Here is a 26,467-nt window from a genome sequence, read left to right as displayed (position 1 = left end):
CCCTCAAGCAATGTCCTTGAGTCTGACTGAGCAAAACAAACGCTTGCAGCCTGCCGGATTTCAAAAGGCTGTGATTGTATCCGTAGCAGAAGCCGTCCTTAAGAAAATTAGAAAGGACGTTAGCCCGCGTCCAGAGGCAGGTCAAGCGAGACAAAAAGTTGCGGTTGTTTCCTACATGCACAGAACAGCGCACTGTCTGGGAAAGATAGCAAAACGTGTAAACGTAAATTTTGGTTACTCTGCACCCGAAAAGCTCGCAAAAATGTGCAAGATGACAGACCCATTCCGCAAGGCGCCGACGGGCTGCCCAATCAAGCAGAGGAGTCCGTTTGTCGCGTGCACGGAAGGGGTGGTGTATCGAATTCCGCTTTCGTGTGGCAAGATTTATATCGGATAGACAGGCAGATGTTTAAATCTACGGCTAAGGGAACATTACCAGAAAGTGAACGGGGTTCGGGATGGCCACCTGTCGTGTCACTGTCATGACTGCGGGTGCAAACCGTTATTTGCCTCTTCAACTGTTCTCGCTAGGCAGAAAGATAAGACTGTTAGAGAGATTATGGAGGCTGACGCTATAAATAGTTCCGGGACGTGTTGTGTCAGTGTGGCGTCAATTGACTCGGCGGATAAGGAGTTGGCGTACTTGCGGTCCGTGGCAGGGCCACGGATTGGTTGTAATGTGGTGCGGTGTCGCAGTGTGTTTCTACGCTGAGGTTCTTGAATTAAATCAGTTGAAAGTTAGCGCTCTGTAGTGCCTGTTTTTTCTATGTCCCCGCCTTCAAAGCGCAATCATGTTTTCTAGCGTACCATACCAACGTGCCCAACAATCAGCACTTGTAGAATAATACAGTGCTATACGGGTATTTCGAACTCAGTTCAAACGAAAACAAAACTAAATCTGGTGCCACGTGACCTCTCAAAACAATAAATAAATAAATTATGGATGCAGGTAATAGATATAAGACGAAATACAATACGCGTTATTTTTTGTCTTTGCATCAAAGATACGAAAATCAAACCACTTCAATCTAGCGCAATAACGAGAGTCATAGAGGAAGCCTCATCGCCATCGCATCGCTCGTGTTTTTGATCAACTCAGCTTTGAAACTTCCCATGGACGCTTTACATGGGATGGCCCACACTATATCCACAGAGGTGGCGCTGGTTGAGAATTCGTCCCACATTAACGTCTGCTAGATCCGGTCGCTCTGCTTACTTAGCTTGGTACCGGCTTTTCTCTGCGCATAGTACGGTCTTCGTCAACTAGAGTCGTTATTTACTGCTGGTTTGTACGGTTCTTGGTCTTGAAAAGCGGCCCCCATTCAGTTTCTAATGCCAATACAAAGTTCCGTTTCGAGTGACTCGACGCTCGCGCGATTCGCCTATTTCTTTCTTTCTTCGGGTGTGGAGGGCACATAGTTTAAATAAAGAGGACTGAAGCTTCATCGGAACTCTGTGCGGCTAAAGGCAGGTAGGGATGTAGATACTTTCGCTTGTGAGCACAGGTGCCACAGAAAGGTAAGTATACCCCCATACACATTTGTCCGTAAAAACTCCCCTCGAATTGCAAGAACATATTGCGATGGACCTTCGCATTCTTACTGTTGTTCTGACAACTTATAACGCAGCAATCTAGTGAAAGGGCTAGTACAAAATATATATAAAAATGCATAAATGTAAAAGCCGTTTGATGCCTCCGATATTTGGGGGTCGCGGTTTGGAAGCATTTTTGCATACAGGCTCCGGAGGTGATTGCCGAACATTCCGCTGAAATGGCAGCGGTGAACAAATGAACCCTTTTCGCGTTCCGCGTTTTACATGCACGTTTATGTCTGTGTGTGGGGTACAAGCCTATGATATAATATATTCAATGATGGGCCTTGTGCGACGGCTGTTTAATAGCCTCTGATCGCAGGTAGCCGCTTGGGTTCACAAGACAACTTGAGAACGATTCGTCAACTCGAGTGTCCTGGCGCTAACTTCTCGGCGTTCTGTCTCGAAGAAGTGTTACGAATAGCAATTGGCAACAGTAGCTTACGACCATTTAAATGTAGCTAAACATACGACGTGAAATGTACAAGAATTAGTAATATGCGTTTTATTGCTAAACAACTGCAGAAGGTATACATATTCATCACCAGCAGCCGACAAACAAAAGCCGTCAACAACCTAAAGAAAAATAAAATGCTATTAACTTCTGTGCGTTGTCAATTATGAAAATAGTGCACCCTAATGTGGAGCGTATGCTTTCTTGTGGGCGCCACGCAAGCTGACCGTCCTCCGGAGCGCGGTTACACAACTTAGTTGATTTAAGGACGTCGACTTGCACGATGTGCCAGGGTCGTTATAAGGGCAGTACCGACCCTTCTATATGCCTTAGCTTGCAAGATTGACAGCTACGTTTTTTTCCTGAATGCCTTTTTTTTTTTGCGCTCCGGAACAATAAGTTCTTCTCTAAAGCTGAACCTCGTCGGTGATGCCGCGGACGCAAGTCATCTTGACTTCAGTCGGCGGAAGTCACTTGATTGAACTGAGGTTGGAAAGCTGGGTAAAGCAAAATATTTATTAGCGGCTGAATAAAAATTCACAGGGCCTCTTATCTTATTCCTAAGACGACTTAAAGGCGAAGACCCAAGCGCCGATCCCGGTGATAGCGAAGCTCCGCAGACTGCGCTCCCTCGGACGGCGTACTTTGGGCGCCGTTAATCTTATGTCGCACGCCCGCTCTTCACCGCTGCCCGGGCGAGTGTCCTCCTTTACCGCTGGATTTGCGCCGCGCGCTCGCCTCCACCGGTTCTGGCACAAATAACGCCATCTCGTGGTCCAGTGGCGAACCGTGGGTTTTGGTACCTTTTGTGTCACCAACGTGTTTTCGTACTCTTCGTCTCGCCGGCGTGTTTTGTACTCTTCGTGTCATCCACGTGTTTTCGCTCAAGGACTTTGAAGGTCGACTGAACGGTGAGACATATAAGGCTTTCGCCTTAATAGTTGGCGATGCCACTGTAACTCCGGCCAATCGCGATTGTACCAAATGAATCAAATAATTACGGCTTCAAGTGGGAGAGGGGTGCGAACTAAACCTTTGAAGGGCTTTTCAGACCAAAACAGCCCCTCGACCCCCCCCCCCCCTCCCTCCAAACCCAAATGCAAGCAAGCAAAAATCAGAATAACCAAGTACAAAAACGAGTTCAAACCAATCCGAAAAAGAAATCAGACAAGGAGGGAGGCCACCTTGCTTCAGTTAATAACAAGCAATGACAAGACCTGTTCCCTGCCGGAAGTTTCACTATATCCATTTGTTTTTCTTCTTCTAATTGACATTAAAATGAAGGACCCTTAGACACACACACACATATCTATATATATATAAATATATGTATATATTGTAGCTGGTACACCTAACTTATTTATTGTAAACTGCCTTTAGGTCTGCGGAGCTAACCCAGGAGCGGACAAGCGTAGCTATTTTAAGGCGGTATCGTTTAGGAGCTGTTCTCGCAGAAAATCCGGCGTCGACATCGGTGGGACAATAAAATCCCATTATGCAACGCGCTAAGTGACGTTTGACGTCGCGTGTAATGTGACACGTTGCTGTAACGTTACGACCCTGTCGACCCGCCAAATTAAGCGGAAACATTTCCGGCCAAATGTAGGGGAAAACTTTCCCGCCAAATATAACAGAATAATTTCCCTCCTAATGGTACGTTTACACCTGGAAGAAATCTGCTGCCGCGGAAGCGGATCCGCTCCCGGCGGTGGCGGCGACGAGCGGGTTGCGTTTACATCTATTTCCTTCGAGCGGCGGCGGTGGCGCCGGCTGCGGCAGCTGTTCTCCTAACATCCCGTCAAATATGACGAGAAGGCGCGAGAGTTCCCACCTTGGCTGTCTCTCCCGGGCGCTGCTTCTCCCGGAAGTCGTGACGAAGGCAGCGTAGCGCTGCGCAAGAATGTTACTTCCGGTCAGCGAAACGCCTCGTTCGGCGGCAGAAATAAGTCCTGGACCGATTCGGCTCGCCGCCGCGTTTTCCACCCAGCGTTTCGCCCCAGCGGCGAAAGCTGGGCGGATTCGCTAGCGGATCCGCAAGTGTAAACGTACCTTAATATAGCGGAAAAATGTCCCGCCATATTAGCGAAATATGTTTCGGTATATTCAGCGAATCGATAGGGTCATTGCGTCAAAGTCTAGTGTGACGTCACGCGTCACGTGACATAACGTCACACGTGACGTCATGTGACGGCACGTGACACGTGACGCTACCGACTAGAGCACGCACACACGCTTGCATGTCTTGGGAACGAGTGCGGGTTTATAGGAGAAGGGTTTGCGAACGATAATCCGATAACGCTCTCGCGTTCCACTCTCGCGTTCCACTCAGCGTCCCCCGAGGTTTTATTTTATTTGCCCTGAAAACCCAAAATCATAATCTGCCGTTGGCTCTATGACAGTTTGAAAGCACCTGTACTACAGCTGTGTTTTACTTCCCAAGCGTCAACGAATCACCGAGTTTCAAAGGATACATCTCTTTGTACATGCGCATCTGCCAAATAAAAAGGAAAATTACGCTGCATGGTCCGACCTAGATATTGTATGCAATCGATATTCATTTGCATTCTGCAGGCACGCAAAAAACGTTAGTAATTACTCACGGTGGACGCTGAGAACGCAGACCAATTGACAGTATTTGAAAGACGTTTTCTCTCTAAAAGGCTCTGCACCCATTACCACATAGCCATGCGAAAACGTTTCTTATTGTCCCTTCGAGGCCATTTCAACGCCTCTTCAGCATCGCCGTTAAGTTCGCGTGTTCCATAAACGCATCGATTGAATCATCGCGTTCTTTATGTAATGCGGCGACAGGGATGGGCAGTATTTCAAATACAAGTAGTTGAAATACGTATTTTAAATACTTTGTGTATTTTGCATTTGTATTTTATTACAAATGGGGTAATTATTTTACGTGTGTATTTAAATACTAAAACGTGGGTATTTTAAATACAATTGTAATTAAGTACAATTTTGTGGGCGAAAATACGTCCCTCAAATTTATTGTCACTGTCCAGAGCAGCAAGAAAACTACGTTCTGCACCGTATGCAGTGACTCTCAATCAAGCACAAGCGTTTAGTGACTTTGTGATTACGGTGCTAGTCCAGGGCAAGAATAGGGACGAGATCGACGTTCACAGGCAGAATGGCTAAATAACTGCCTGTTGCAACGTGTGATGCTTTCCAGTCTGATTTCCATCCATATTTTTGCCTGGAACATTCTAAATGCGCGGGTCGTCCAGATTTTCGTAACTGGTGCGAGTTGCAACAATAAAAAAATTTCTAGCTAGTGCTGCGCGTCTTGGTCGCCTCGGTTCTTCGTTGGTCTATACCAAAATGTAATCGACAAAAAAAGCTGCTTGCAGCTCTGTACTTGTTTCACCTATTACGTCTAAGCTGGTTACATTTTTTCGTGATTATATTTCTACTACGTTACTAGAGCCTCGCACACTAACTCCCGAGTGTGCGATGCGAAACTAAAATGAGATACCCAGAAACCTTTTGCAGGTGCCCTGATGTCGCTGACGCGAATTTTGAGGAATGTATTTGGGAAAGTATTTCGAGGAGACGAAATACATTTGGTTGTATTTGTATCTTGTACTTAAATGCTTTTTTGGAAATGTAATTAGATTTGTAATTAAATACATCTTTGACGAAGTATTTTGTATTTGTATTTTGACACATATTTTCATGGATTTTGCCCATCCCTGTGCGGCAATATGTATGTCACGAATGACAATGGACGAGGCGACAAATGATCGAAGGAAACTGAATGTTTAGTGGGGCGAACTTGCGCCGAAAACAAAATGGCAGAATGTTAGACGTCGCAGGCGTCGATGGCGGCTGAGGCGAAACCGACTCCGGCTCGCCACGCGGAGCCTTTTTTTTACACGACTGCGCTTCTGGGACAACCGGCGTAGGATTCATGACGTAGAACATTCGGAACTCGAACAAGCAACAGAGTTGTGAATTTAACACAAAGCGACATTTACAGAAATTAAAAAAAAAAAAAGTATTTTCGTTCCCGAGAATTTTACCTGGGCCCGTTTGCGTGGGAGCCAAGCACGACAACCATTAGAACACGGACGTGCTTTCTCAGAGACATGCGTGGCAATCTGGCAGCGGTTATGTTTTAAATAGTCATGAAAAGAAAAGAATGACAGCTGGGACATGACAAAAAATAAAGATAAAATAAATGAACAAGTAGCGTGCGGTAAACATCACCACACAATGGGGATGTAGACGGGACTTAGAGGGACATTCAGAGGTATCTTTCTCTTTTTCGTTATTTCATTATTTCGTGATTCAGAAACATGAAATACTTACATTTCCACCCGCTCCACCTTTATGCCCCAAGCGTCGGTGCATTCGTCCAGGGCGCTCTGTGTGAAAAAAAAAAGGAAAGAATTTATTATTACAGCAGCGCACCCTACGTTATTTATGTTTAAGGGTTATATTAAACGCCTACACCAGAAATAGTTTTTCCAAGTGGACATACTGGCGATTCGCTGAAAGCTAAAGGAACAGGGCCAGTCCCAAGTTGCAGCTCCCGTGCCAAAGAGATCGTAAGGATTAGACAATAAGATCGTCCGAAACACAAAGCAAGGAGCGCGTCCATAATAAGCCACGCTCCTTAAGCTGTCCATGACTAGAGAGATCAGAGTTCATCGGGAGGCCGCGTGTAAACAACGTAGATATTTGACTCAATTTCGCTCGAAAATTAGACTTTGTAGCAAATCTATCTTTCGTGGTCGTGCTATATCTTCCTCCTTGTGCTTCAGCCAATATCGCGCTAAGAATGACATAAAACGTAGAAAAAAGTACACTCCACAAATCGCATAGCGTATATATTTACTCACAGTATACTGGTAGAACCAGACCCCGCAATTTCAAAAGACAACTGCTGCGGTGGTGGCAATCAGCTCATTGAACGACGTTTCATCGACAGCTCAGATTAGATATTTTCTGTGATGAGCTGCATCAAACTGTCGCCGCGAAACGGCGTGTTACGGTTAGTCAGGTGGCTTAACTAAATTCCCTTGATACTTTTTTTACAAGTGACGACAACCAAGACATATGACAAAGCACATTCTGGTGGAACAAAACGGCGGCGTTCAGTTCAAACCTCTGCTGTGCGCCGCCATTCGCTTCCTAAAACCCGCATCGTCACGTAGTCGGCGCTTCAAAGAATGTCGCTACTTGTCGGAAGCTTTTATAAAGGGACTTTAGGCTTGAGATCTTTGTAATGAGCAGACCCTGCAGGCTGTCGCCGCACCGGCGTGAACGCAACCGAGGGAAGGGCGGGGGAGGGGATGGTTTATGCGCACCCCAGTGATACACGCGTGACGAAATGTCCATCTAGCGTGCAGTTCGCGTAACGAGTCTCGATGAATCATTCGTGTCGACGAAACGTGTGTCTATGAAAAGTTCTCCACGGAACGTAATTTCACGAAACGAGTTTCAAAGAAACGGTAGGGACCCCTGATGCGGTGACAGGGCCACAGAAACGTTCCAGTGTAACAAATAATAGTGCGATGTTCAATTGAGCATATGATGGTATTTGGAAAAAAATAAATAATACTAAAACACGTTTAAATTACGCAACGATCAATCGGAATAAGTGTGTCCCCGTTTGATTTTCACGACGGCATAGTCACTGCTGAAAAAGCTCATGGCGTGTTCTTTTTTTTTTGTTACCACAGTTCTTGCTTTATTATTGGTATCTTTACCTCAACGAAAGGACCGCAGCTTAGTCAAAGCTGTTCTTCGGACAGTTGTTTTCCGCGCACCTCCATTATTGTGCGCTTAGTACCTGATGCCATTAAACAAATTAAATCAATTATCGGCTATGCCGCAATTTTATTCTCTTTGTAACGATAATAAGGCGCTCGGTATTTGCGAATTATTTATGCTAAACAATCTGGTGCGTCTACTTTCCTTTAAAGGGGCGGTGCAACGATTTCATGATTAAAAGAATTTGCATCTCGTCATTTTTACGTTGTTTATCGTGTCCCAGAGGATAGAGAAAACACTTCCTTCATTAAAAATGTCGCGATTCCGCTGCATAATCGCAAAGCAAAAGTCGAGCTTTTTCCCCCACCTGCAGCCCCAAGTGGCAGCCGAAGGAACTACGGCGGAAAGATTACGTGACCTCGCTCGGCTCTAAGCTGCAGCATAGCGCCCGCTAATGTACGCAGAGAGAGGGAGGGGAAGCGTCCTCCGAGATAGCACACGGGAAGCTACACAGCACTCCGAATGACGTCACTGGGAGTGCGACCAGGTGTGACCCTGAAGGCTGGGAGTGAGTAGAGGGGTGCCCGAAATACCAATCTTTTTATCTCTTTTTTACGCAAAAACTAGGACACGCGGGCGAAATCGGTTTTCTGTTCTTTACTTCAGAAGTGTCAGGGGGCAACTTCCAGAAATCTTTGACCGAAGTCCGAAAATCGTTGCACCGCCCCTTTAACGCGCTTTTGATGACTAATCCCTGCAATTGACGAAGTCACTGCCATCGATCAATCACGAGTCCGAAAGTATGTTTAGACCCGAAAAACAACCTGCGCTGTGACACTGATCATTAGGTAAGTGCGTGGAACGTCATGCTCAATGTGGCAGCGAAGACTCCATTGACACTGCGCGTGACGTGAGTACGCAAGATACGAAATTTCGTGCCTCGGCGCAGACTGCTCTTCATTTAGAAACACTTTCAGTTTCGCCATTCGCCGAGCTCTCTCGTTACAAAAGTTTGCGACTGGCCTTCCAAAATGCTTTGCAGTAAAGTAGACGAATGGGATTTGCTAAAGCGAAGGCGCATGCGCATTTTGATGCTTGTTTTTTTCGTCCTCACGCATCCCAGGGAAGCATAGAAACTAAAAGACCGTGCCAGAAAAACAAAGTCGCGTGAAACTTTTTTGTCTCTTATAGTACACGCTGGGATACGAAGCAGAGGGCTTGTTTAGAGGTCTCACCTTGTGCGACTGATAGTCGGCGTCGAAGTATTAGTCACTTATGAACTTCAAGCGAACATACAATAAGTAAGAAAAGACTGCTGCGACAAAATATGACGGACGCTGCGTTGTGTCATTAAAAGAAAAGATTGAAATTTTGACCAATTGGTATTACATAATATAATATTTATTTTTTCAAATAAGTAGGTTACAGACGACAGGGGGGACGGACAGAAATTCAACGAACATTGACTCGACGGGGTGCGTGCCCCGTGCACTTTGCAGACAGCCACAGTTATACAGAGAACTGCGGAGATTTCAGCAACAAAACAAATATATACATAAAAGAGATAAAGGTTTCGCAGGTTTACATCAAATGCTATTAAAAAAATTGGATACAAAATTTGGGATTTATTGAGTAAATGTCCACTTTATTTCTGCAATATTTATTAAGGAATGAGAGTAGATTATATTTTAAAGACTGGAAACTGTATATTGTGCAAAAATAAAACCCTTTCCGTTCCTCGGCGGATGCGGAAGGTGGGTATATTTTTAATGAATCCTAATGTTTCTACAAGAAAAGTAATGAACCTAGAGGAGGAGAATCAATGTGACCCAGTCAAAAGGTACGCATAATATCCTGAGAATAATACTGAGAGAAATATAAATCATATTTATGATTTATATTTCTTATATAAGCGTTTCCACTAAAACGCGAAATAGTTTTGAAGTAATAGTATTTTGTTAAGATTTGCCTTTGTGGTCGTACTCCAAACGAGACGGCAATAAGATATTTGGGATTTATATAACGCATGCTATCTCTCTAGTTTTCTTGTTTTTTTTTTTGGCGAGAATCGATCGACATTGCGCAAGCACACCAACAATTTTACATAAGTTGCTGGCGATCTTTTTATATGTCGATCCCACATTAGATTTTCTTAAAATGTAATACCTCATATTTTATATTATTTTAGTAATTCAATCGGAACTGATTGCGAACGGAGAGTTGAATTTATATTTATATATTTATAGAATGATTTGAATAAAATCGCCTTTGTTTTTGTTGCATTAATACATAAACCATTTGTTTGCGACCACGAAAAGGATCTAGACAATATAAAAATTTCTTTGATTTACTAGGTCATCCGCATACGCGTCACTGAGAAGCAGACCGGTGTCATCGGCAGACGGGACAAAAATGAAAATTTTAGAGATGTTCAGAAGGTTATTAATATAAATATTATAGAGCAACAGACCGAAAATGGCTACCTTGTGGCACACCTTAATTTATGTCTAAGAGCGATGAAAATTTCCGTCGATGATTACAGATTCCTTGCGTTCATGGAAGTTATAAGACAAAAATGAAAGTGATGAACTACGCGTACCATACCTGCTTAGTTTCTCAAGAAGTATTTTGTCATTTAGGCTATCAAAAGTTCTTCTAAAATCGATGAAGATGATGTGTCTAAAAGTTTGCTATCCGTACTCTGTAATCTTATTTATTTTTGCCATAAAACAAAGATTCGGTTGATATGCCTCGTCTAAAACAGATTTTGGAATTCTAAGATTCCAGTGATTGCAGAAAAAAAAGACAACAAAGAATATTATTTTCAAGTCCCTTAGAAAAAACAAGAAAATGAAAATAATATATAATTAGACATAGCATTTCTATCGCCCCCCTTATAAATCACATACACTTTTGCAAGCTTCTTTTTTTTGTGAGAACTTTCCGCATGAAAAACACGAATTAAAAATATGTACAAGGCATGGCGTTATTATATCAAGGATAAATTTGATGAGTTTTCTTTGAAGGTCGTCAATATCACAAGTTGTGCTGTATTTTAGGATCATATGTACACGAAACACTTCATACTCGTTTGTCAAATTAAGAAGCAAAATTTCGCGAATTGCCTGGAATAGGACATTTAATAGAGCCTCTCAATTTGAGCTCAAAGCCAGGTTGACGAAAAAAAAATGAAAGCACTCATCTAGTGTTGACCATACATCAATTTTGAATTGACATGGAGTTCTATAAAACTTTGTCGACTACTACGCTGAAAAATATATTTAATTGATTTCCCGACGACGTATGGACCTTTTTTTGTGCCCAGTCGTTAAGTTTTGCGGTAGCCATATTTAGCCTTCTTAAGTTCGAATCTCAAAACGCTGCGATATTTCTTTAGTACAATCACTTCACTGAGTCTCTTGTCGTAATGAAGTTTTGTAAAAACGCTTTTTGTGTTTCATCTTTTTGATATTGAAAGGCGTAATTCAAAGCTTTCGAATTTTATTTGATGCAGCGGTTGTTTTATAACAAAACAACCTGTTATAGACATTTTTTAAGTGTTAAGAAACATTTGGTAGTTGTCATCAATGTTTGTAAGGTAATTGGCGTCCGATCTATGCCTACCAACTGCTTTATAAACTGCAGTAAGGTTTAATCAGATATGTACTGAGGAGAAAAAATATATATATATACTTTAGTTTCTATACTGAAATCACGAAAAACAAAACATGAAGTATGATCGCTAATGTTGATAAAAATAGTGCCCGCGCTATGTACTAGTGTGATTTCGTTTGTAATAAAAAAGTCAAGTGTAGCTTCCAAATATTCAATGGTTCCAGTGCACGACATGAATGCATTTAAAAACGCGTAGGATTCAATAAGTTATTGTGACAGGTTTGAATTTTCCTGCGTGTTTACATTAAAATCACCTCCTAAAATAACTGATACAGCATTCGCAGACGTAAATTTCAAATAAGTGTTAAACTAAGAATAACATTTGTAAAAATTCGTTGAAGGCGGACGATAAACAACAGGACATAACTTATTTTCATACTTCAGTCAAAATTGTATATTCTTCCGTAACTTCCGTAACATATGAAGCTTTTCAACTATTCATGCACTACTATTAAGAGAAAACTTTTTATAGCCGGGTAAAATTACCATAGCCGCGTCAGATTCACACCAAATCTCCGAGAACATTATTAAGTCGAACTTGACTGTACAGATATGAAAAAGAGTCACAACGCCATCAACTTGTTTTTTTCTTTTTTACTGAGCTCAGTAAAAGACCAAGTTGATGACGTTGAGACTCTTTTTTTGTGTAAAACAGTGATATATTTTCTACCAAAACAAAATACAATTGAAAATGTTTATTATTTTCCTCTCGATCATCGAATAACGGTTCTTCCACTATTAAACTAAAATCGTTCAGACGCAGCCGATTACAAGTGTGGGGACCTTGATGACTCTGTAAACATGGTCTTCTATGCTTTACACCTTTAGGTAATTTTTATGGAACTAACTAAAATGGCCTTCTTTCTTTTTAACAGGGAACTTTAAAGGATATCAGCCTGTTGCAAGTTAGTATTTCATTAACGTCATTCTATATAAACATCTCACACCAACATTGCTATGCCTACACTACCGTAAAACTGCCAAACTGGGTACCTACTGGTGTAATCTGAGCTAGTTGGTTACTCATTATGAAAAAAACCAGCTGAACTAAGGAAAAGGTAGAGATAGAAAGAAAGACACCCGATCGCTGGTGGGTGTCTTTCTTTCTATCTCTACCTTTTCCTTAGTTCAGCTGGTTTTTTCATAATGGGTACCTACTATGGGGTAACATCCTTACACGAGGTTTGCATAATTAAACTACATCCTAACTGAATTTTTCGATACACTGCCTTTTTTTCCTGTCGCAACTTTGGAAACTTGCTGACAAAACAATGCAAAAATATCTAATAAAAAATGTAATAACTGTTGTTACACTAATAAATACTCTGTTCTCTAGGATGATGAGGTGTATGTGGGGGATGCATTTCCTTGGAACACGTGGCACGAAATTCACGTAGGCCTATTGAGTCTAGCAAAAGCATATCGTGTCGGTGAAATATTTAGCTAGCTGTAAATTAGAGCCTACAGGGTTAATATTATCGGATAGTTAATCTGCTTGAATATGGTCAGAAGTATCCAGGCGCGTCCACTTCACAAAGAGTACGTTCAGTAGTAACAGGTCCTAGATACAAGGGTGTTGGTGTTGATTTTTTGTCGTCACCGACAAGACACCAACGCAAATTGCACAAGATTGCTGCGTCAGCGTTTGGCAGTAAATCGTGTTTAATGAGAACACGAGTTTCAGGCAAACGCTGACAAGCACTCGCGTTTAACCTTAGCCACGCGTTGGCCTCTTGTAGGTGAGGCCAAAAAGTTCAGCACTGCCGTGTCGATGCATCATAATTTTCGGCACATACCTGCATGGAGCTTGAGATCTGCTCCCTGTCGGCGAGAATCTCGTGCAGGTTGCGGGTGCCCAGAATGTTTCGCAGCGTGGTCTGTGCGAGCAGCCGGGTGCTGTGGTGAGCATTCTCCACGTTGGCCACGGACACCGCCGCATTGTGCACCCGGTAGTACACGACCGCATCCACCGACACCGTCACAGAGTCCTTGGTCAGCACCTGCGCACCAGAATAAGAAAACAAACACAGTGTTAGGATTATAACGCAATTAAATGCAAAGGTGCAAGCGAGCTGGACAAGAATGACGAAAATAATCCCTGGAGAAGGGATTATTTTAATCCCTGGAGAAGGGATTATTTTCGTCCCTGGAGAAGGGAATATTTTCGTCAACAGTGTTGGGAACTTCTTTCTGGCGCCACTATGAGCTATTCCACCGCTCATCACGCATGCGAAAGATGCCGAGTCACTGGGTTGTGCACAGATGCACGGCGTCTACTATTCCGCGAAAGGGGGTACGTGTATTCTCAGAACACGTTTCACGGCCCAGTAGAAAATTCCAGGTAGCACGAGTCCTTGGGCCACAATTTGGTTTTGCGTATTGAAAAACAGCGCGAATAACAAGACGAGGCGTTGACTATCAACTATCTATTCAGAAGACATACAGAGAAATTCACGCGAGGGGTTGAACCGGGTAGAGAAACTGGTTTAAAAACAAAAAGTACCGCAGTTTTGCTTTGAGCCGGGGTTGGACCGGATAGAGAAGCTGGTTTGATCACGGTCAGTGTCACGGCGGGTCGCGGAGGAAAAAAGGCCTAGATGCATCGGGGAGTGCGTGGGGATTTTGTCAAAAAACGAAGGGAAGCCTCCTAGAATCAGAAATTTGGAGCCGGTTATCGGCTATCTGACAAGTAATGGGTTGCGTATTCTGTTGTCCAACAGAGAGGGTTTTTTTGTTATTCTGCCGGAAGGTAATTTTGATCAGAAGGCTAACGCAGCTGTACAAAAGAATTTTAGGCAGGTCACGGAACAGCCAGCAAAGGTCGAGCCTTGAAGCTTCTAAGTAGCTTAAACCTCGGAAGGGTCTTAGCTGAAGCCAAGAAAGAGAAAAACCTTATGTTAGAGGTATCTTTATCGCAAAGACGCATAAACCAGAAATACCATTTCGCACAGTAGTGTCGGAGCGAGATTCCTGGCTCAGGGCAGTTTCAGGATATCAGCAAGCCCACCTCAACTCACAGCAGATTGATGAACCTTTTAAGATTTCAAACCCAATGTATGTTATAAAATTCTTAAAAGACAACAATCCAGAAGGATGTAGCGCATTTAGCATAGATGTGGAACAGTGATACCACTTTATGCCCCATCATGAGCTCATGAAGACCGTAAAAGAATGTATTTTTGAATGCAACGATGAAATGAGGTTTAGGACCAAAGCTGCAGTCTTAGTAGAAGGGTTCCTTGAGCTTTTGTCTATGTATCTAAAATCCACGTTTATCGATTGGCAGGTTAACGTATATGTAGAAAAGTCAGGTGTATGTTTAGGTTCAAGAGTGGCTCCTATGCTGAGCAGTATTTGTCTAGGTAAAGTTGATAGGGCCCTTGAGCACAGGCTGGCGAAAAACACAAAACGTTGCTGCATATGTTGATGATTACTTGGTTTTCCTAGAAAACAAGATTTTAATAGAACAATGAGTGAAGTGTTGAGGACGTTCGCGGAGGAGGGGTTAGGACTTCGCTTCAACTCCGAGACTCCTAAGAGTACAAAATCCAGTTTTTAGTTATCCTAGTTGACGTGAAAGAAGATTATGTATTCTGGATGCACCACTCCAGATTCACGAAGAAATTACTAGACTATCGTTCGGCACACTCAAAGCTCGTGAATGGTGCTGCGTATTCTTGCTTACTGTCAGCGTTGACAAAAAACTGTGTTCATAAGATGAAAGAAAGCTTCTCAGCACAAGTCGCTGGACTCAGAGACTAATTTTTCTGACTCAGTTATTACTTCAGATTGTGATAAGGTGATTCGGTACATCAAGATTGATTTCAGAAAACCTCAAAAAGAAAAAGCCAAGATAGATAAGGAGAACGTCGCCGTTATTTCTTATATCCATCGTCTTTCACACGGGTTAAAAGGACTCGGATCAAATACGGGGTCAACGTAATTTTTTCAGCGCGTAACAAACTGAGCAGGATTATAAACGTAGTTAATAAGCGTACTGGCAGGAAAAGTAAGCCAGAAGTTTTTCGATGTCGCGTCAAGCATGGCATAAAGTTCGTGTCCGGTGCACAGGGGACCGTTTATGAAATACCTTTGTCATGCGGTCACTCATATATAGGTAAGACGGACGTTGCCTCAACAATCGTCTACGCGAACACCATAGCTCATTAAAAGGTAGCGCGTACTACCATTTAGCTGTCCACTGCCGTGATAGTGGATGTGAGCCAAGATTTATTGACACAAACGTGCTATTTACCCACAAAAATCAACTATCGAGGGAGTTAGTAGAAGTTTACCATCTAGGAAAACGAAACCCCGGGTGCGCGAGCCAACCATCCATTAGCCTAGTGGACAATGAGATAGATTTTTGGACATGGGTTTAACCAGAGAATTGAAGATCGAGATTGAAGATCGAAGAAAGAAGAAAGGGGACTCGATGACTTATACCTGTGCTGGTGTGCTTTAATGTGCTGGTGTGTTTTAATTTGATATGATTTATAATCTTGCCCGCTTAACGGCGAATGACTGGTGGAAGAGGAAAAAAAAAGAAACCGACCTCGCGTGAATTTCTCTGTGTGTCTTCTGAATAGATAGTCGATAGTCAGCGTCTCGCCCTGTGTGTTCTCTCCTCCTTGTCCTTGTGTTATTTGAGGCTGTTCTTTTTCATATGGACTCATACCAACTAGCCCAACTTTCCATCTTTCCATTCTAGGTTGTTTTACAGCAATAGCTGCTAGAGCAACACTTCGCAGTTTCGCGCCGTCGACCGCGCTCCATATAAACGCGAGGCATTTTCGGCACTACTACAAAACCTTGCACGGGCCGTCGATAACAAAATGACAATTAAGATAACATGCATGGTCATGCATAGAAGCTCGATAACATAATCGGCCAGCAAAACAGTTCTGCCGAAAGATTTGACAGCGCACTGGGATAGGGGCCCAAGTGACTCGCAACAAGTTTTGGAGATACGCAGATAAAGCTGCCTTAGAATTTTACGACGCATTTTGTACTGGACGGCACGGGAAAGCAAGTGCGTTAGTGCTCAGTAACTGCACCTGACCGATACAAAATTTTATTTTCTAAATGAATAGCCAGAAATATGTTAATAAATGCATGCCTTCGTTTCAGTAACCCTTAAGTTGAGAGTGACTTCGTTTTGTGTGCTTCCTTGACCTTGTTTCTTTGGAGATTTTCGTTTAGCACGTATGGTTATTTTTGCTGAAGTGAGGTATAAAACACACTTTCCTCTTACGCAAACAGCTGAAATGCTGTCTACTTAATCCACCCTCATTGGTTCCAAAACACTATAAACTTTTCGTCCGGTTAGTTACTCAGTTTAATACCAAACTCTTATACGGACTCTATGGTGCGCGCTCGCACCTTTACCGTTCATTGAGTTTATCTGCTACGAAACGACACCTTAGCAGCTCCGACGTCACACCTCACCTGTGGCCTTTTTTCACCTTACGGGCAGGGTAAGCGTTTACAATCTTTTTATAGAAATTATCGCCTTAAAAATAAAGAAGTCAAGCTAGTGCGAAACATGACCATTTTTTGGACAGAGTCTGGGCACCTTGACCCTAACTTGCTTAACAATCCCTAAACCAAAGCAAAATAAAACTCTTAGCAATCTTGACTATGGAACAAGAAATCTAACTGTAATTGTTACTGTGAACCAGAAAATCAGATTGCACACAAAGGAATAAATTTTGAAAATGTGAATTCAGATAGAATCCAATACGATTTTCAGTTCCACAATAGAGAAAGCGAAAGGTTATATCGGGTTTTCGGGATAGGGGTCAAAGTTCGGCTTCACTGCTTGTAGATGCACCGTCATCTGGCATATTCGAGCCTAAATGGCTAAACAAGCGCGAGGGTTAGGTTTCACTTCTGGTTTGGTTTTCAAAAAACAACTTTGGGCCTTCATTGTCAAAAAGTGACAGAGTTAGGGTACAAGTCTGGTGGTTCGATTTTTAAGTGGAAACGTTGGGCCTACATTGCCAAACAAGTGCCAGATTTAGGCTTGACTTCTGGTTGTTCGATGCTCATGTGCTAACTTTGGGTCCACACTGGCGAAAAAGTGCTACTCTTGGGCTCCACTTCTGGTTGCTCGGTTTTATGCGGTAACTTTTGGTGTTCATTGGTAAGGAAGTGCCAGAATTATGCTTCACATCTAGTTGTTCGGTTTTCACGTGGAAACTTTGGGCCTGCGTTGACAAACAAGTGCCACAGTTAGGATTCACTCCTGCTTCTTTGGTTTTCATATGTCAGCTTTGGGCATACACTGAAAACGAAGTGCCAGAGTTAGGATTACCTTATGGTTGTTCAGTTGTAACGTCGCAACTTTGGGCCCACACAGACAAACAAGTGCCACATTTAGGGTCTACTTCTGGTTGCGGTTTTCATGTGGCCCCTTTGGTCCTCCTATGCTAAACTAGTGGCAGAGTTAGGATTTATTTCTGGTTTTTCACTTTCCCTGCGGCAACTTTGAGCCTACATTGACAAACTAGTGGCAGAGTTAGAATTTAATTCTGGTTTTTCAGTTTCCCTGTGGCAACTTTGGGCGTTCATTGGCAAGCAAGCGCCAGAGTTAGGCTTCACTTCTGGTTGTTCAGTTTTCATGTGGCAGCTTTGGGCCTGCATTGACAAACAAGTGCCAGAGTTAGTTTTTCTCCTGTTTGTTTCGGTTTTCATCTGTCAGCTTTGGGTATACACTGAAAAAAGAAGTGCCAGGGTTAGGACCAACTTATGATTGTTCGGTTGTCATGTGGCCTTTTGGGCCCACATTGACAAATAATTGCTAGAGTTAGGATCCACTTCTGGTTGCTTTGTTTCTATGCCGTAACTTTGGTCTTACATTGAGAAACTAGTGGCAGAGTTAGGAATATATTCTGGATGTCCATTTCCCATGCGACATCTTTCGTCCTACATTGACGAACACGTGCCAGAGTTAGGATTTACTTCTGGTTTTTCCCTTTCCCAGTGGCAACTTGGGGCCTACATTGCCAAACAAAATCAGGAATTAGGCTTCAATTCTAGTCGTTTGGTTTTCATGTGACAACTTTGGTCCTACAATCACAAACAAGTGCCAGAGTTAAGATTCACTTCTGGATAATTGGTTTTCATGTGGCAACTTTGGGTCTACATTGACAAAGAAGTGCCAGAGTTACGATTCACGTCTGGTTGTCCGGTTTTCATGTGGTACCTTTGGTCCTATATTGACAAACGAGTGCCAGTTAGCATTAATTTCTGGTTGTTTGGTTTCCATGTGACCGGTTTGGTCCTACATTGAAAAATAATTGACAGAGTTAGGATTCACTACTGGATGTTCGGGTTCCATGTGGCAACTTTAGTCCTACATTGACAAACAAGTGCCAGAGTTAGGATTACCTTCTGATTGCTCGGTTTTCATGTGGCAACGTTGGGACTACATTAACAAACAAGTGTCAGAGCAAGGATACATTTCTAGTTGTTAGATTTGCAAGTGGCAACTTTGGGCCTACCTTTACAAACGACTTTGAGGGCTAGGCTTAACTTCTGATCCTTTGATTTCCATCTTCTAACTTTGAACCCTGATTGACAAACAAGTGCCAAACGTTAGGTTTCACTTCCGGATTCTCGGTTTTAATGTGGCAACTTTGGGCCTTCATTGGCAAACAAGTGCCAGAGTTAGGCTTCACTCCTAGTTGTTCGGTTTTCATGTGACCAGTTTGGTCCTGCGTTGACAAACAAGTGCAAGAGTAAGGATACATTTCTAGTTGTTAGACTTTCAAGTGGCAACTTTGGGCCTACCTTTAAAGACAACTTTGAGGGCTAGGCTTAACTTCTGATCCTTTGATTTCCATCTCCTAACTTTGAACCCTGATTGACAAACAAGTGCCAACAGTTAGGCTTCACGTCCGGATTCTCGGTTGTAATTTGGCAACTTTGGACTTTCATTGGCAAACAAGTGCCAGAGTTAGGTTTCACTTCTAGTTGTTCGGTTTTCATGTGACCAGTTTGGTCCTGCATTGACAAACAAGTGTCAGAGTTACGATTCCCTTCTGGTTGTTCGGTTTCATATCGCAACTTTGGGCCTGCACTGATAAACAAGTGCCAGAGTTAGGAATATCATCTGGATGTTCGGTTTCCATTGACCACTTTGGTTCTACATTAAAAACAAGCGCCAGAGTTACGATTGACTTCTGGTTGTTCGGTTTTCTTGTGGCACCTTTGGTCCTATATTGACAAACAAGAACCAGTTACGAAATGCTTCTGGTTCGGTTTCCATGTGACCAGTTTGGTCCTACATTAACAAATGAGTGCCAAAGTTACGATTCACTTCTGGTTACTGGGTTTTCATGTGGCACCTTTGGTCCTATATTGGCCAACAAGTGCCAGTTAGGATTCACTTCCGGTTGTTTGGTTTCCATGTGACCAGTTTGGTCCTACATTGACAAAGAAGTGCCAGATTTACGATTCACTTCTGGTTGTTCGGTTTTCATGTGGCACCTTTTGTCCTATATTAACAAACAAGTGCCAGTAATGATTCACTTCCCTTTGTTCCCTTTCCATGTGACCAGTTTGGTCTTACATTGACAAACAAGTGCCAGATTTACAATTCACTTCTGGTTGTTAGAGTTTAATGTGACACCTTTGGTCCCATATTAACAAACAACTGCCAGTTAGGATTCACTTCTGGTTGTTTGGTTTCCATGTGACCAGTTTGGTCCTTAAAGTGCCAGATTTACGATTCACTTCTGGTTGTTCGGTTTTCATGTGGCATTTTTTGTCCTATATTAACAAACAAGTGCCAGTCATGATTCACTTCTTGTTGTTTCCTTTCCATGTGACCAGTTTGGTCTTACATTGACAAACAAGTGCCAGATTTACAATTCACTTCTGGTTGTTCGAGTTTAATGTGACACCTTTGGTCCTATATTAACAAACAACTGCCAGTTAGGATTCACTTCTGGTTGTTCCGTTTCCATGTGACCAGTTTGGTCCTATATTGACAAACAATTTTCAGAGTTAGGATTCACCTGAGGTTGTTCAGTTTCCATGTGGCAACTTTGGGCCTACATTGACAAACAAGTGCCGGAGTTAGGGTATATTTTTTGTTCGATTTTCAAGTGGCAACTTTGGGCCTACATTTCCAAACAACTTCCAAGGTTAGGCTTAACTTCTGATCCTCCGATTTTCATATGCTAACTTTGGACCCTGATTGAGAAACAAGTGCCACAGTTAAGCTTCACTTCTGGTTTCTTGGTTTTCATGTGGCAACTTTGGGTCTTCATTAGCAACCATGTGCCACAATTAGGCTTCACTTATTGTTGTTCGGTTTTCATGTGGCAACTTTGGGCCTGCATTGACAAACAAGTGCCAGAGTTAAGAATATCTCCTGGATGTTCGGTTTCCATATGACAACGTTGCTCCTACATTGACAAACAAGAGGAAAAGTTAGGATTCACCTTGGTTGTTTGATTTTAATGTGGCAACTCTGGCCCTACATTGAGAAACAAGTGCCAGAGTTACAATTCACTTCTGGTTGTTCGGTTTTCATGTGGCAACTGGTCCTACATTGACAAACAAGTGCCATTATGGATTCATTTCTTGTTGTTCGGTTTCTAAGTAACCAATTTGGTCCTACAGTAAAAAACAATTGCCATATTTAGGATTCACTTCTGTTTGTTCGGTTTTTATGTGACAAGTTTGGACCTCCATTGACAGCAAGTGCCAGAGCTAGGGTTCAATTCTGGCTGTTCGGTTTCTATGTGACAACTTTGATCCTACATTGACAAGCCAGTGTCAGAGTTCGTATCACCTTTTGGTTGTTCTGTTTACCTGTGGTAACTTTTGGACCACATTGACAAAGAAGTACTAGAGTTAGGATTCACTTCTGGTTCTTCGGTTTTTATTCAGAAACTATAGGTCTGCATTGACGAACAAGCCACATATTTAGGCTTCACTGCCTGTTCTCCGGCTTATACGTGATATCTCTTGCTTAAGTTGAGCAGTTTGGTAAATATGCGCAGTCAAAAAAAACAAAACAAAGAAGTGCCTAAGACAAGTTCTTTGGCACTAAAAAACATATTAGAAATAAACCATATTAGGGCAACGTTAGGCCCCTCGGATTGGCGAGCTTGTGCAAAGATGCGTTTCCGTGGCTTGGTACCTGGGATGATGGCATCGCTTGGAAGGTGTTTTTTGGGGTGGTCTGTACTAGGACCGTATTTTTTGTGCATCGCTGCACTTTGCATTTCAGCTTACAAAATCACCTCGCCTTCGGCTGCCAAAAGAGATGTAATGCGAAACCATCTGGAATATACCATACCTCCCACGTCCTTCGAGTTCGGGGCCCTCGATCTGCCTTAGCGCGGCGCTCTATTCGTACTGATTCCTCTTAAATAAATTAGTGTGTTTTTATACACCAATTTAGGTTTGTGCGTGTTATTTACTGAAAGATATATTTTCGTGAATTTTGCGGGAAAATAGAATTGTATAACTAAACTACTGGTTTTCCCGCTGAATTTCGCAATTGAGCCATAACAAACAGACTCAGACTGTCTCACAATTTTGATATTCTATAAATGCTGTGGAATAAAAAAAATCGTGAGTTTGCTTTCCTGTAGAACAAGAATACAGCGATTAATGGCCAAAATAAACAAATGTCATCAATGACGAAGCTCGAAATACGACTAGACATCAAAACATCAGTTAAATCAATTTAATGATAATGAACATGTTCACCGTCAGTTTATTGCAAACGATACGCTCAAAAATAGGCATTTATAAGTAGAAAAATTAATATTTCAAACCGCGCTTTGCATTGGTGCAGTCCAATTGACTTTCTTGCATTGCACACTTTGAGTAACACGAATTTTTCCTACCATAGGAATACACCAACGCTGTAGTCACATGCTGCCCAAATTTGGCGCATGTGACTCGAAATAGGTTTAATTTTAATATTCGAAAGTGTTTGTGCCCACAAATAGTCAATGCTCTTACTGCTGTGATATTGAATAACAATCAATCAAGACTATGTAGAATATACCAACAAAGAGAAGGGGAATGGTTAGAACAAAAGAACCCGAGGAGGCTTGAAACGTTAATAATAATATTGAGTACAATAAAAATACACTGGTGAATGAGTAGCCAATTATTTTGATAATTTATGCGGTTGACAGCTGAGACACATATACTTACAGGCGTATGTGCCTGTAAGCTGAGACGCAAATACTTACATGCGCCCACCTTAGATTGACACCAGGTACAAAAATATAAACAACGGAGGTTAATGATTTGTGTAAGATGAATTATGTAGACACTTGCATAAAGAAACAGTTTGCGTACTTCGGGTATCATAATGAAATTAAAACGCTGAATAAAAGGTAAATATTTTCGTGGTAAAAAGACATTACTTATTGTACCACCTTTGAAAATCTTTTTGATTACAGGAGTGAGACACGCAAAATATGATTAAATCTAACGTCGGCAACGCTAAGGATCCAAACAGATACACAGTTACAGATGTTATTAAAAATATTAATTATTGCTTTGCACAACGTTCTATGAAAAGGCAATTGGCAATTAGTCAAAAGGGCAGATTTATTGGGCAGTTGAGCTGTGAGCTGGTAGTTATCCGACATACCAAAAGAGGAGACAGAGGCAAAAATGAACGACGAAATAGACCATTCAAATACATTTCCTTGGCGAAAATTCAAGAATGGGCGGATAAATGGCAAATGCAGATAAACTTAACTAAAACATTACAAATGACAGTAACTTGAAAAAAGTTTTTGAGGTATAATTATTGAATTAATGGAAGTCCCATCAGTTATGTCGAACAATACAAATGCCTCGGAGTAGCAAAGTGGAAAGTTGAGCCAGTTGGTTCATGGTTCTTTAAAAAATTAAAAGCGCTGAAAAAAAGACAAAGACAAAGAAGGCAGGTACACTTGTACACCTGGCAGGTACACTTGTCTAGCTTCCTCAGCAAGCACTTGTCAACATTGAAGCTTTACGATCCTTTTTTGGTGCGAAACTCTGAGAGCGTTATTGAATTTCTGGAGGAGGGAGCGCGGGGATTTCAAAGTGCCTTTTCGGTGCATGCTGAGGATCTTTTTTTTCTGTACCGCATGAGCCATTCTTTTGTGTGGTTAGGAAATGTATCGAAAAAAACCGGAGAGGTGACGTTTTGTTCGTCCAGTGGCGTTAGCGTTGATAGTTTTCTTGAACTTTTATCTTTTTATCTTACGCGTACGTATGTTTCGTATGAAGAGGACTTGTACGCTCAGAAGAAGGGCATTTGCATTGGGTCGCGTGTGGCGCCGGTTCTGTGTGACATTTTTTTAAGCAGTTGCCACAACGCCATCCTAGAGGAGCTAAATTGCGAAGGCAAAAACAGGATTTTTATATACGTAGATGATTTCCTTATTTTTAGTGAGGCGCCCGAGGCATCGTTGGCAGAAGCTGTATCTGCGATTATGCGTATCTTTGCTGCTTGCGCGGGCGGTTTGACTTTTACCTTTGAGACACCTACTGAGGGGAAGTTACAATTTTTAGATATTAAACTAAGTTTTTTACAAGGCCATATATGTTGGACTTATGAACCGAGATCCAAGAAAGCGATCCTGCCATTGGAGTCGGCTCACTCTAAGTTAGTAAAGAGGGGCATCGCCAAAACGTGCTTGGAGGCAGCTCTCAAGAAGTCTTGCTAGCATCCCGTTCAGGAAAGTTTCGCGCGACAGATCACAAAACTGCAAGAGGCCGGCTTTCCGCATAGGTGCTTAACTGAGGTTGCTGAAGGCCTGGTAAAAAATATAAAAGGAACGGGCAAACCTGCCCTCGAGAGACCCAGTATGAGGCCAGCGGTTATTCCATACCTGCACTCAGTGTCACACAATTTACAGAAAGTGGCCCAGCGTTTCAATGTACCTGTGGTTTTCTCAGCGCCCAATCGGATGGTCCGACTTTGCCGTAAAATCAATTGTCCCGATCAACAGAAGGATCTTTGCAGCAAAAAGCACAAAACAAAATTTGCCGAGTGTGCCTCAGGTGTTGTATATGAAATCCCTCTGTCATGCGGCGCTGTGTACATTGCCCAGACGGGCAGATGTGTGAATGACCGCGCCCGCGAGCATGCGGCTGCCACGCGAGTCAGCCCGTCTGGTCATCTCGCCATTCATTGTAATAGATGGCCGTGTGCGCCAGTGCTACATGACTAAGATTTTGGCTCGTTATCGTGACCGAACAAGCAGAGGTGCACGAGGCATATGCAATCAGGGATAAGGGCGTTGAGTGTGTAAGTGAAGCGTCACTCGCCCTGCCAAAGAGTGAGTTTGAATATTTGAAAGAAGCGTTGCGAGGGACACGCTGATGACTGACAGGGTTCTGGGGCCTATATATGCATGCACTTTTCGAAATAAACCACAGTTGCGAGTGCGCCTTGTGTCGTTCCACTTCTTTGTCCTTGTCTTTTTTTCGGCGCTTTTAATTATTTAAAGAGCCTCGGGGTAACAACAACGAACAAACTCGACTGGAATCAACATATATGTTTTAACAGGGCAATGGGTCAAGTTTCTACATTGAGACGTAGTTTAACATCTGCTGGCAGGTTAACAAAAACAAAGAAATGCATACTATACACTTATAAGGCCCATGCTCAAATATGCCAATGTATTCTGGTGTCCTCATACCGCGGAGGAAATGAGTAAACTTGAACGTGTCCAAAAACATGCTAGTTGATTTATATCTAATACTTTTATATACAATATTTCTGCGTCAGGCTTACTTGCAGACGCTAGCATACAACCGTTGCAGATCACAGCCAGACTAAACAAATTACGTTACATATACTCCCTTGTTAAAAAACTAATCAAAGTTGAGAGTGAGTGATATATCTCTTTTTCATCAGCGGGTTCATCTAGACTCAATCATTCACGAGCTATCACGTAATACAGATATAAGCATGATATATTCAAATATTCCTTTTTTTGCGGGGCAATCTAAGAATGAAATTCGTTGAAAAACGAAGTAGCAACCCTTCCGTCACTTGACGGTTTTCTTTATGCTATTCTTTCTGTCACAATTTGTTCTTGAGTGTAATCTTTTTCTACAGTTCAAATTGTATGTAATATATAAACCCACACCTGCTATGGCTCGCGCATGCGTGCCGCAGTATCCATTAAATAAATTATTAAATTCCATTTTTTTTAGAATATAGCTCAGAATATTCATGAAAGAAATGCAATTTTTCAATTAAACTTTGTCCAATTTGTTGGATTAAGAATGAAGTAATTCTTTCCGCCCCGCTCGGAAGTTATTGTGAATTGTAAGCAGTGAGAGAGTGCAATAAAACTTCAGCTGCGTTTGAGATTTTGTTGTGTTCGTCCGCTTTTTACCGTTCCCCATCTCAGGGTTTACAAGATGTCGATGTTTATTGTGAAATTGTTTTAATGTTGTAAAAACCTCACCAGTCACGTATCTCCTCTCCAGCTTGATTTTATTCTTGAAGTTTAATGGATGCAAACATTTAATGATAGACACAATGTCATTAAGAAATAAAATATCAGGCAATAGACAAAGACGTGATTTATTTGGGAGCCAGGCTTCAAGCTACGTGTACAAACAATTGGCATGTACCATACAATAAATACATTAATTGGTATAGTGTACCAGACATTGAAGGTAATATTCCATACCGTTCGAAATTAGCTGCTAATGAGGATTTTTTTTAGATTATATTTCTTTTTAAAATCAAAATATATACCCCCCCCCCCCCCCCCCCCGTCATCTCGACTGCACAGAGTCCAACCGTTTCTAAAAACAGTATCACATCAGTTTTTTTTGTTTTTGTTTTGGAGCGCTTAGGCATAAACAAACTTTCCAGTTTATTTAAAACACATTTACTAACGAAAAAAGTGTTTGTATCTCACATATTCCTACAGTTTTTAAAAAGAACATCGAAGCGATATTGACGATATTGGATTACAGGTCTCTGGACCTGTTTTAGATTAGATAGATCGATAAAAA

General features: G+C 42.1%; 1 protein-coding gene across 1 annotated transcript in view; it reads right to left on the bottom strand.

Annotated features, from left to right (window-relative positions):
- LOC8041062 (band 7 protein AGAP004871) overlaps positions 1–26,467 on the bottom strand; it is a 126,996-nt gene that overhangs the window by 18,523 nt on the left and 82,006 nt on the right. Inside the window, exons 9-10 of the mRNA XM_042292966.1 lie at positions 13,249–13,452; positions 6,371–6,426 (exon numbers count right to left, since the gene is read on the bottom strand). Coding sequence (XP_042148900.1) covers positions 6,371–6,426; positions 13,249–13,452 — 260 coding nt within the window. The remainder of the gene's footprint in view (positions 1–6,370; positions 6,427–13,248; positions 13,453–26,467) is intronic.

Source organism: Ixodes scapularis, unplaced genomic scaffold (genome assembly GCF_016920785.2).
Source record: "Ixodes scapularis isolate PalLabHiFi unplaced genomic scaffold, ASM1692078v2 PGA_scaffold3__209_contigs__length_174095766, whole genome shotgun sequence".
Taxonomy (NCBI): Eukaryota; Metazoa; Arthropoda; class Arachnida; order Ixodida; family Ixodidae; genus Ixodes; species Ixodes scapularis.
Note: the sequence above shows the minus strand (reverse complement) of the source record. Positions and strands in the feature narration are given on the sequence as shown.